Below are 12,986 nucleotides of genomic sequence, written 5' to 3'. Positions count from 1 at the left end.
ACAGAATGGTTAGAAAACAGGGCCTCTTGATTTTAGCTTTTACAGAAGAAAGATAGCACTTTCAGAGCAGTTTTGTTAGTGACGATTATTACCCAGTAGAATAAATGACTTAACAGATTATAAAGAGAGAAGGTGGTATTCTCTTCTGCATGACACTGGCCATTGGATTTCCCAGAAATAATTCTTGTTTGACCTAGAGCACAGATATGAAGAAAAAAGAAAAAAAAAAAGCTTGATTAACAAACGTTCATTGATGGAGACTCCACTACAAAACTACAGGTTGAATCTCTCTAATTTAGAACTCTGTTGTCCAGCAACATCCATAATTTGGCATGCTTTTAGTTAGTCAGATGACCATCTACCATGTGGGTGGCCAAGTTTCCTGTGGTCCCATAAAGTTTGCTTACAGCCAGTGGTCCTGACTCTGGCTACATCTACACTAGCCCCTTCTTTTCAGAAAGGGCATGGTAATGAGTGACTTGGAAAGATACTAATGAGGCACTGCCATAAATATGCACCTCATTAGCATAATGGCAGCTGAACATGATTCGAAAGCCCATTTGGTTTTAGGAAGAAGGGGCTTTTGAAGTCCAGGTGGGGGTCTTTTCAGCAGGGCTCCAACTATATGGGTAGGACACAATTCATGGTAGCACCTCATCAGCATCTTCCTATCTCTCTCATTACCATGCCCCTTGCAAAAGGAGGGGGCTAACGTAGATGTGGCCTCTGTGTTCTGTGCTGTTATTTAGCTGTGATTTACCCAAAATGTCTTCTATGAGCCCAGTAAGCAATGGAAGTGTTGGTAGAAAGTGTTGCTTATGTGCTAGCCAGTACTGACTTCCTGTGGTCCCTTTAATTCTCTCATTGGGCACTGGTCAGGTCCTGTGGGTGCCAGAGTAGAGGTTCAACCTGTAGTTTGAAACTAGATAATTCTATTTTTTAATAAAAATCAGTCAGTATATATTAAATATTAAATATATATGAAATATACATAGTTAAAAACAGTTCTGACAAGAGCCACTGTTATGAATTTGGTATTACGAAAATAATGTTGGTCTTTTTCTTCTCATTCATAGATTAACAATAGTACTGTAAAATGAGCACTTTCCAACAAAAGAGAAATTCTGAAAATATTTTCCGTAGTTTATATGGATAACCTAAGGAAGATGAAAATATTTTGCCAACAGTCCCTAAAATATATGCTGCACAAACAGGTTAAGAAACTTTCCACTTTGAATTTCCAGGACTTCAGCTCTGTAAGGTTCTAGTAGCTAGGAAGACTTCAGAAAATTTTTGATCAGCAAATAACACTTTCTCATCCACATCCATCTTGATTGAATTAGCAGTGATGTAACACTCCCGTCTCTGTACCCCTATGTTTCTTTTTCTTTCACTTCATGCATCTGATGACATGAGTTACAACTCATTAAAGCTTATGTCATAATAAAATAGTCTTCAAGATACCTCTGGACTCCTTGGTTTTTTAAGTTTTATTTGCTGAACTAGTTTTAAGAGAACCCACCAGAAAAAAATCAGTACCTTAGTAAGATATAAAACCCTTTCTTATGCCTAATATCTTTGTAAATAATATTTTTAAAGCTGAACATGTCTATTTTTATGGAGATTGTATAAAGTAAATGACTTTTTCCTTTTTCTAAAAGTAATAAGCATGGTTATGAACACACTAAACCTCGGTGACTTATTCATTTAAAATGATGTCTTTGGTTTAGTGAGTTAAATATGTAGTAATCTAAAATTATTTTATTAAGGCGTAAAAGTATATTTAAACTTTACAATCAGCTTAGAAATACTAATTAAGAAATTATAGAACAGAGATGAGCTGCATAATATATTCCATAATATTTAACATTGTATTCAGCAGGACAGTTGACTTGCCATCACTACAAAGTTTTTGCAAATACATCTCTGACAAACTTCAGAGTATAGTAAAAACCCTGTGACCAGTATTTCCTGTAAGCTGTGTACTTGCATGGCTGCTCAGGAGAGAGTCAAATGCCACTCAGCAGGTTAGCAGAATGCCCCCAACTCATTTTTTTCCCCTGCTGGTGGTGCATATTTGTACATGCCTCAGTACACAAAATGTATTTTGCACATGGATGGAAAAAAATCTCCACATGGATGGAAAAGATTAGTGGGACCATTGCCTGTGACTGACATTTTTATTCCCAAGTTTAGTGCTTTTAATTGGGTACCTTCAAATGTCGAGTCTTCATCACTTGGCATACAGTGGAAAACATACTCCATTTTCATTAGACAGAAGTTACAGAAAAATGTTCCACCCCCTCCTCCATGTCCTCTGCTTTATTTGGATGTATGGATTTGAGTGGAAGGGTGTGGGCAGGCAGTAGGAGGACTTGGGACCTGGATGGAGTCGGGGGGGCAGGGCCTGGGGTGAAGCCGGAGAAGAGTATGGGCAGGGTCACAAGCAGAAGAGGCAGGTGGAGGAGCTAGTCTCCAGGAGCTTAACCCATTGCCCATGTTTTCTGGTATTTGTGGGCCTGAAAATCTTAACACTTTTTCTCCTACTTTGTATTAAGTGCTGCATAGGTGCATTTAGGGTACCTTCAGCCAAGCTTTCTGCATTCTTTGTGGGCATATTTAGATCAACACCACTTTTTTATTCCATCACTGATCTTGTAGTAGTGGACTGAAGAATGCTGGAGAGACCACTCTCTTTCAACGTACAACTGTAATGAAAGACTGCTTTTCTGAGTTATAACCATATCCCAAAATAAAGCAACTCCTTCTCAACTTCTGTGGAAGGGTAGCTTTCTAAAAAAGGGTGTGTGAGAGGGTCTAGGCCCTGCTGTTTTCCAGCAAGCAATTCTCCTCCCCTGCTTACCTCTTACAGACCTCTGAAGTATGAACAAGGCACAGCCTGGGTTCTAAAGGCCTGATCCAAAGTCCACCAAAGTCAATAGAAATCTTTCCACTGATTTCAATGGCTTTGGATCAGACCTTAAAAAGCCCTAAAGCAGAGGTCCCCAAACTTCTGAGGGTTGTGCACCCCCTACCAGCAGTCCCATATGCCTTTCACTGCCCCCGTTCCATCCCCAAACCTGTTCCCCATCCAAACCTACCCCTTTCCACACCCTCCCCAGGCACGCTCCATCCCAACACCTAGTGTACACCACAGAAATATGAAAAACCACAGAAATTTGACATTTCAGGCTTAATTAGCTTCTGAGCATTGGCTAGTTTTTGGCTTGATGCTTTTTTATTTTTAAATCAGCTTTCTTCAAGCATGGGAAGGACAATAATGGGCGAGAGTTTGAGGTTCCCAGCAGGCCCACAACAGTCTTATACTGTACTGAGAGAGGAGAGGGAGTGGATACAGATCTAGTCACAGTCTTGGAGTCGAGGAATTAGCATATTTTGAAATGGGAGCAGCTCGATTTTTGGCTTATTCTGAAAGTCACAGTGCTTATTTATAGCTTTAAAGTTGACAACAGAGGGAGAGAAAGGTGTTGATCAGCAAGGCTACTGGTGGGCAAGGAGGAGGAGCTTGGCTGCTAGTGGGTGCTGAGCGCCTGCTAATTTTTCTCCTGGGGTAGTCCATCCTATAGTACTCCCAGAACTGGCTTCTGTGAAGCTGTCTGACACAACGCTTAGTTCTTTGATACCTATGCCCAGGGATGGCAGAAGAATCTGCATGAAGACTATCCAGAGAAGCTGCAGACGAAGGTTGATGCCCCTCATATGAGAGGCCTCACTAGTGGTTATGCATTTAATATAAAAAAGGGGCAAAAACAACTCACTGTCATGATAAAAACATCCATCCTTTATTAAAAGGACTAAACCTGTATGATAATTTGGAGATATTCAAGCAGTGCTTTAGAGTAACAAAATTACGTTTATTTCAACATGTAACAGTCCTGTTCTTAAATTATAATTTCCATGCTGGATAAAACACCTTTTACCGAGCAGATTCATAATATTACATACAGGAATGTTATATTTGTGTGAAGTAGTATAGTGTTATAATGTGTAAATCACTTGGCATATTATTATTCTACCTCATGGTCCATTCCTTATTGTGGTGAAGTGGCTTGTGTATTTCAAGGACCGGGAGAGCTCCACAAGTGGGAGCCAGAGCTCGTGGAAGGGTCATCCAAACTACACAGGTCAAAGGGTAGAGACCAGACAAATCTGGATCACCTCTCCCAGAGATAAACGAGGTTGGCTTAGGGTTAACAATCCTATCTGAAAGCTGAAAGGAAGCTGCCACACAGATGGTCCTTCCCTCCCCCAGAACAAGCACCCATTTTGGTACACGGAAAGCTCAGACTATGTCTCAACTAGGAAACCCAGATTGTGGCAAAGACGAAACAATACAAACTTGCAGTTTTGGGTTTGTATCCATCTTGTCTCATGCAATCTGGGCAGCTATGCCTGCCAACAGGTGAAACCTTCATCTACTCAGGACATGAAGAGGGCACACCACACACAGAAAGTGTGAGCTTGATGTTATCAAGAGATGCACCTGGTACTTCAATGGAGTGGACAGCAGTATCATCACACATCATCACAAGATGCTACACCAACATATGGAAGGTACCAATTGTGCAATGTTATGTACCAACCAACAAAGCAGCTGAGGAATGTAAAACAGACTTCTATGAGAAATTATAATGTGTTGTGAATCAGAAAGCAAAGAAGGATATCTTGATTTTGATGGGTGACTTCAATGCAAAAATTAGAAGCATAAATACAGGCAGAAAACAGAACATGGGAAAAGAAGGCCTAGGCAACATGAATGAAAATGAAGAGGGCTTCAGTGACTCTTGTTCCTTCAATGGATTGGCGATAGTGTTTTTCCACGCAAAAGAATCCATGAGGTCACTTGGGTTTTCACCAGACCATCAGTTAGAAAACCAGACTGATCATATCTGCATCAGCAGTTCTTTCAGAAGATCGATGCAAGACATCCGCGCAAGAAGAGGAGCAGATGTAGGTTCAGACCACCATTTGGTCACGATAAAGCTCAAGTTCAAGCTCAAGAGGTACACCATAAAAGTGACCAAGCTGGGACTGAAATTTAACATGGAGCAACTGAAGGATTTAGAGACAAGAGCTGGTTTCCAAGTGGAGCTGCCTAACAGATATGGACTTCTGACAAACCTCATCCTGAAAGATGCTACCGTGGAACAAATTTGGGAACACACCAAAACAGCCTGGAAAGAGACCTGTGATAAAACACTGGGAAAGAGGATAAGGCATCACAAAGAATGGATCAGAGCAGAAATTCTGACAAAAGTGAAGGAATGAAAGGACAGAAAAGCAGCAGTCAACAAGAGCAAAACAAGAGCTGCCAAGGTGGAAGTTCAGAGAACATATTCAGAAGCCAACAAAGAAATTAAAAAGGCTGCAAAATGGGACAAGAAGAACTCTGTGGAAAACCATGCACAACAAGCCAAACAAGCTGCAGGACAGAGAAACTTGAAAGAGCTGTATAACATCACATAGAAACTAGCTGGGTCCCAGCATACAGAGGATCAGCCAGTACAAGATAAGGAGAGGTGTATGCTAACAAACCCAAATGAGTAGGAAGGAAGGAACACTTTGAAGAGCTACTGAACTGCCCTGCCCACATGGAGCCTCCTGAGTTACCACCTGCAAATATACCTCTGAAAATTAACAGCAACAGACCTACCAAAGGAGAAATCAGAAAATCCACTGCCCATCTGAAAAGTAGAAAAGCACCTGGTCCACACAACATCCCTGCAGAAGCAATCAAGGAAGGTAGTGAGACATCAGTCAGTATGATGTATAATCTATTTGGGAAAATTTGGGACAATGAAGACACCCTGCAAAACTAGAAACATGGCAACCTTATCAAGCTTCTGAAGAAAGGCAACCTGAACGAATGCAAGAACTGGAAAGTCATAATGTTACTGTCTATTTCAGGAAAAGAGTTCAGTAGAATTCTTGTGGAGAGAATGAAGACGGAAACTGATAGACAGCTCAGGGAAGAACAGGTCAGCTTCCAAACTGAGAGATCTTGTACTGACCACATAGCAACTCACAAAGTGATCAAGAAAGTGTTGTTTGAGTGGAACTCCCCCGTACATAAACTTCATAGACTTTGAAAAAGCCTTCAACTGCGTTGATAGAGACACTTTGTGGAAACTGTTGCAACACTGTGGCATCCCAATCAAAATTATTAACCTGATCTGTTCGACGGATGAACCTTCGACATGCAAAGCTGCTCACAAGGGTGTCTTGACAGAATCCTTCAGCATACTCTCAGGAGTGTGATGAGGGTGCTTACAGTCACCTTTCCTGTTCTTGATCATGATGGACTGGCTTATGAACATGACACCAGATAGCCATAAACAAGGCATTCAGTGGACACTTTCAAACAGCTAGAGGACACTGATTTTGCTGATGATGTCACCTGCCTTTCACACAAACATAAAAGTATGGAAGATCACAACACTAGATAAAACTGCCTCAATGACTAGACGGACCCTTACCGAGAGAAAGACCAAGACAATGAGGAGCAACCAGTCCAAACACAGCACCATCACACTGGGAGGGGATGACCTGGAAGATGGAGAGCAGTTCACCTATTTGAGGGGTATTATGGGCAGAAATGGAGGAATAGATAAGGATATCAAATTACAGGAAAGGGAAAGCAACAGCTGCATTGAAGATTCTCCATACCATATGGAGCTCACAAATAATATCTGCAAAGATAAAACTGTGGCTCTTCAGCACAAATGTGAAGATTGTGCTCTTGTATGGATGAGAGACCTGGTGTACTCAGAAGTCTTCAAATTATAAACTACAGACATTCATAAACAGATGCCTGAGGTACATCCTTCACATCAAATGGCAAGACTTTGTTACAAATGAGGAGCTTTGGAACAGAGCAGGACAAGAACCACTTGACATTCAGATCAAGAGAAGAAAGTGGGGATGGCTAAGCCACACTCTCAGAAAACCAACATCCAGCATAGTCCATCAAGCTCTCAAATGGAACCTACAAGGAGAACACAAAGAAGGAAGACCTTGAACAACGTGGAGAAGATCTACTGAGATGGAAGAACAACTAGGGTACTCCTGGAGTCAGTTAGAAGTTTTGTCCCAAGACAGAGTGAAGTGGAGGAGACCTGTAGTTGACCTATGCTCCACTCAGGCTATGTCTACACTAGAAGCATCTGTCGACAGTAATGTCTGCCAACAGAATGCATCTACACACAACAGGAGATTGACCGAGCAATCCTCTCTGTCAACAAAGAGCAGCCAGACTGCCCTGCCTAATGGCAACAGAATGGCTGAATGGAAGCTCTGCAAACAGGGCTGCCTGGTGGAGTGGAAGCCCTCTCTGTTGACAGAACTGTCTACCCTGCACTTCTGTTGACAGAGTCGTTCCTCAAATTATCGAGAGATAACACAGTCGTGACAAATGCAGTTCTGTCGAAACTCTGTCAATAGAATGCTTTGTGTGTGTAGATGCTCCCTGAGTTATGCTGACAGATGGCCCCTTCTGTTGACAAAACTATCTAGTGTAGACACAGCCTCAGAATACAAGGGTTTTAGTAATAGTAATATACTAATATTAAATGCAGTATTAGCTTCCTCACTGAAGTTCAGAGGTGTCAATCACTATTCAAACAAGAAAAATAAAAGTAACTCCAGAACAAACTAGTAGAACTCTACTCACTTCCTAATCCCTTTGTATATACTTCACTCTACACACTCCAACCTCACAGTCCCCAGCAGTAAATTTGTTCATGTGCACACACAGCCCCTCCTCTTCTCCACCTAGATTGTAAGTGTCTATGAACAACCAAGATACCATTCACAAAGCTCGCATTTAACATAATTGAACCTGGCATCAAACGTATTGCTCCATAGTATTAAAGGCATCAAACTATTTGAGTATATTGCCCTTTGCTTTTAAAATATGGGTCCATCTTCTAAATTGCATGCAAACACATAAGGAAGTGTGCACACAATCCCATCACTTTAAGGCTGGCACTGGAATGTGTGAGTGCCCACCTTTAAAGTTATGTATCAGTACTCCTTGGGTAGACTCACTCAAATGACAGACAGCCATGCTCTCACCTCCTTATTTTGTATTCTGTACTGCTGTACTACACTGACTGACTTTTTTCATTCTTGTTACTGATTCTGTGCAATGACCCGATGATGTTTCCAGTATCAGAACTCAATGGGACTGTGGAAATGGCCCTGTACTGGGGAACTCTGAGACGTGTAACTACAGCAAGAAGTACAGCAGTGCCACCTGCTGATCCAAGCTCGGTACTTACACCCCAAAGAGACTAAAAATTCTAGCTAGTGGCTGGAGTATCCCTGGGCGGGGGCGGGGGGGGAGGGGCTGCACTCGATAACCTCCTGAGGTGTCTCCCAGCCCTAGGAGTCTGTGTTCAGCTAAGTGAGAACACAGTCAGGAGTGCAACAAGGCACCCAGCCTAACCTGCTCAGACAGCAATAAAACGCTAAAGCACTGGCGGGTGATGACAAAATACACGGGTACAATAGTGCAGCCCCGTCTCGCCTGACCGCTCCAAGGCCGACTTCGCTGAGGTCAGTCCCTGGGGTAGGGGCACCGTCCGAAAGGCTAGACAATGGGGCCTTTGGTGGAGTTTCTACACATCAGCCAGGTTGTTAAGTGGTGCCACACCACGGGGGTGGCCGGGCTGCCTCGGTCGGGCCAGAAGGGCTCTAGACTCGCTGCCTCACAACCGGCACAGCTCGAGGCGCCAGGACTCGCAGGCTGGGAAACGGGCTCACGTATAACTGCGGCTTCTCCTAGACCTCCGCACCAGTAGCCCCGCCCACCTGCCCGCTGGGAACCCGGGGAGCGAGGCGCCGCGCGAGAGCACATAGTTTCCAACGGCTGCTGCGCGCGCCGCGGTTCCCACGCAGCACACGGAAGTGCGAGACATCACCCGCCGAAGGCCCGTAACCGAGGTGGCCTCAGAGACGCCGGCTGAGAAGCGGGGAAGGGCAGGAATCCAGTCAGTGGTACTGAGCCGGGCGCTTCCTCTTCCGGGTTACACGGAAGAGGAACCGGAAGCTTCTGCTTGGGCACCGCCCCCCCGTTGAAAGAAACCCAGCGGAGCCGGCTACTGAGGTTTCTTCTCCCTCGTGTCTGAGCGGCCGTTTGCTGGTCCTTCCCCTGGCCTCGGCAGCCGCCTCTGCTCCGGCCCCTTCCCATGTCCAGGGAAAGCGGGTTGGCAGCAGCTCCGTTTCTTTCCACCGCCAGGAGCCGCCTTCTCCGCCCGGCTCGAGAGCCGCCCCCGCCCTGTCATGTCTGAGCTGAGCCAGGAGCTCATCCACCTGGTGTGGGGCAAGAAAGCCGGGCCCGGTGGGCTCGCTGACACCATCTTCTGTCGCTGGGCGCAAGGTACCCACACCGCTCCTCTGCCCCACTCCTCCGTGGTCGTCGTTCTACTCCTCCGCGCCCGTGTCCTGCACTGCCCTCGCTCCTCCCCGTTCTGCCCCACCCAGTGCTTACTCCCCCGCCGCTCCCTCCTCATCCTCTGCGCCCTCCCCTTCGCCCCTGCCCAGTCCTGGCCTCTCTCAGGCGCCCCTTAGTCTTCTGTGGCCGTCCTCCTCGTTCCCATCCTTTGTGCCCTCCACTTCATCCTCCCCTTACTCTTGCCCCATATCCTCCTTCCCCTTCATTTTGCCTCTCCCTGCCGTCTTCCCTACCCCTACCTTTACTCTTCCTTACTCCCTTTTTGGTGCTTTACTTATTTTGCTTTGTGCACCTCTTCTAACATTTTCACCCCCCACCCCACCTCCGACCCTTGCTTTCTCCTGTTAGTAACTCAGGTTTGTATCCTGTGGTGTAAAGTCTTTTCCCTTTAGCCTTCTTTCTCTGATTTAATTTTTTATCACTAAGTCAGCCTCCTGGTTTGTTTTTACCTGAAGTTACATCTTTTTCCCAACCCCCTACTTTATCCTGTTATTGTTTTGCCAGTAGCAATCCTTGGGATTTTATTGCTCCTTTTTTTCCTAAGGCATAAGTTGGGAAACGGCATGCTTGGGGTACAGATGAAACCACTATGTACAGTAAATGTTTTGCATATGTGTACTTCTCTTATGTTACTGTTGGTTTGTGGCCTGTGAATGAATGATGAAGCAATTTGACAGCTCAAATATTTTTTGGGTTTTCAGGCAATTTCTTTTTAAAATAGTGAAATGGAAATATAAGAGAAATGAAAGAAATGCACTTGTGCAGCTACAGCCATTCAGCAGTGTGAACACATTTTGCATGTATTAGGTTTTTGTTGCTACGAACACTTTTCCACTATTTGCTGTTTGTTCTTATGTGACTGCAGAGAAGCACTGGGGTCATTAGCATTCTTGCCAAAACTGGATATAGACTTGGACCTAATCTTGCATAGACTTTTGGACTCAATACATCTCAACTCTTCTGTGTACAATTAATCAGGTGTGAACATCTGTGCAGGATTGGTGCTTTGTCACATGAAAACAAATAACAAAAACATGGAATCTGAGATCCTTACTGTATTAAATAGATGCAGCTATTATGTGTAATTATAATAATTCTTAGTACAGAAAATCTTATTTAGGAATTGAAATTGTAATGGTGGGCCCACATATTAATTTGGTGAAAATAATGGACAGGGGTCCACCAGAAGTTGAAATGTCTATATGGTTTGATATGAAAAAGAGAATAATAGTCTCTGACGTAGGCAATAGTCACAGTTGTTTCTAGAATCTACTTGGGATGTATTTTATTTTTTGTAGAGCCCTGTGTGTATGGAAAATTGGTATCTGCATTCACAAAGTGATGTGCAGGTCATCCACATCTGTGAATATAAAATGGATATCTGTGGATTTGCAGGGCTCTGCCAATGAGTGTCTTTGGGTTAAGTAGACAGGGACATATTTTTTTCTCATGTCTTGTTAGTGTAGTCTGCTGTGGGCATTATGGTGAGTAGCAGTTTTGGAGGCTAGGACTTGGAGTCATGAGGTTCTGAGTTCCATTCCTGTTGCTGTCCTGCAATGTGGTATGAAGCAATTAATTTGCCTTCAGTTTCCAAACCTGTAGTGTTTGGCTATGTGTCTGTCTGTTCCACAGGAGTATTGAAAATTATCTGATCATCAGTTAAGTGTAAAAGTACTGTGGAAATGCAAATTATTTTTCTAGTCTTCGAAATTGGGACAATAACTCAAATATTACATAAGGTGAACTATGTATAGTTCGCAGATGCACAAATAAATTTGAACTATAAATTACATTTTATTCATCTACGTTGACCATTAACTCTGAGACATAATTGCCATACTTTCACTTATTTCTAGTACTTAATGAATACTGAGATGTTCCTTACAACATTGATGACAAATAGGTAGCTATTACCCTCTTCAGAGAGGGAAATGAGAATTGTGTAATTAGACTGTAGGAAAGATTCCTGCTAGGAGTGGAAAACACCTCACATGGGGGTACAGATAGCTTAGTGGTTAGAGCATTGGCCTTGTAAACCCAGGGTTGAGAGTTCAGCCCTAGTGGGGGAGCCTTCAAGGTTTGGGGTAGGTTAGATTTAAAAAATGTCAGGGATGGTGATGGGTCCTGCTGTGAGTGCAGCAGCTGGACTCAGCCTTCTTGAGGTCCCTGCCAGTTTTATGAGATACATATATCTTAAGACTTCTGGCCATATGCTACATTTTCTTTAGCAGCAATTTAAATTTTATAGTTTTGGCCACTTCACTGATCATAGTAATAGAAATGATCAGCTGCTCTGGGACTGTGCTCAGTTTGGGTGTGTCTACACAGCAAAATGATTTCAGAATAATGCCTGCTATTCCAAAATAACTTTGCAAGCATCTACAAGGTAAAACTGCTATTTCAAAATAATTTCAAAATAACAGATGACTTATTTGGAATTCTGTATACCTCATTCTGGCTATGTCTACACTAGCCCTTTCTTTTCCAAAGGGGCATGGTAATGAGTGAGGCTGGAAGATGCTAATGAGGCACTGCCATGAATATGCAGTGCCTCAGTAGCATAAAGGCAGCTGCCGCAATTCAAAAGTGTAGATGGGAGCTTTTCAAAAATACCCCCAGGACTTCCTAAGGGGCTTTCGAAGTCTGGGGGATCCTTTCGAAAAGCCCCTGCCTACACGGGGGGCATGTGATTCAAAAGCAGCACTTCTGAATTGTTGTGGCTGCAATAATGCTAATGAAGCTCTGCATATTCATGAAAGTGGCTCATTAGCATCTTCATACCTTACTCATTACAATGCCCCTTTCAAAAAGAAGGGGCTAGTGTAGATGTAGCCTCTATGAGGAATAAAGTCTATTCAGAAATAAATGTTTTGGAATGGGGCTGTATAGACAGTCCAGCCAGGCCTACATGTGCCCCTTCCTTTTGGAAGGGGCATGTTAATAAGGCACTTTCCAACAGGTTAATGAGGCGCTGACATGCATATGCAGCACCTCATTAGCATACTGACAGCCAGTTGCTCTTTGTAAAACGTAGACTGGCTGTATAGACATGGGTGCTTCGAAATAAACCTACACTTTGAAATTCCCTTATTCCCAAAATGAATTTATTTCGAAGCACCCGCATCTGTACAGCCTGTCTGCTTTTCAAAAGCACTTTCGAAGGGCGACTGCCTGCCATTATACTAATGAGGTGCTGAATATGCATGTCTGAAGTGCCTCATTCATGTGCCCCTTCCAAAAAGTTGGGGCATGTGTAGACCCGGCCAGTATATCTACGCTTGCATTAGTCTTTCGAAAGAGGAATGCAAATGAGAGAAATCGAAAATGAAAATGAGGCACTGATTTACATATCGTGTGCTTAATTTACATAATCTCTTTGGAAGAGATTCTTTTAAAAGAAAAAAAATGCAGTGTAGATGGGGCACTTTTGGAAAATAAACCCCATCTTCGAAGGAATCCTTCTTTCTATTTTCTTTCAGGGCTTTTTCAAAATAAGCTATAGCGCTTCCAG

At 43.4% G+C, this 12,986-nt stretch overlaps 1 protein-coding gene across 2 annotated transcripts in view; it reads left to right on the top strand.

Annotated features, from left to right (window-relative positions):
• The first annotated feature begins 9,082 nt into the window (after positions 1-9,082).
• Positions 9,083-12,986, top strand: part of MINDY3 (MINDY lysine 48 deubiquitinase 3) — a 103,522-nt gene continuing 99,618 nt past the window's right edge. For both annotated transcript variants that reach the window (XM_074984807.1, XM_074984806.1), the window contains exon 1: positions 9,083-9,400. In XM_074984807.1, the coding sequence (XP_074840908.1) occupies positions 9,304-9,400 (97 nt within the window). In that variant the 5' untranslated portion in view covers positions 9,083-9,303. The remainder of the gene's footprint in view (positions 9,401-12,986) is intronic.

The sequence above is a fragment of the Carettochelys insculpta genome, chromosome 2 (genome assembly GCF_033958435.1).
Source record: "Carettochelys insculpta isolate YL-2023 chromosome 2, ASM3395843v1, whole genome shotgun sequence".
In the NCBI taxonomy this organism is placed as follows: domain Eukaryota; kingdom Metazoa; phylum Chordata; order Testudines; family Carettochelyidae; genus Carettochelys; species Carettochelys insculpta.
The sequence above is the reverse complement of the archived record's forward strand: the minus strand, read 5'-3'. Positions and strand labels throughout refer to the sequence as shown.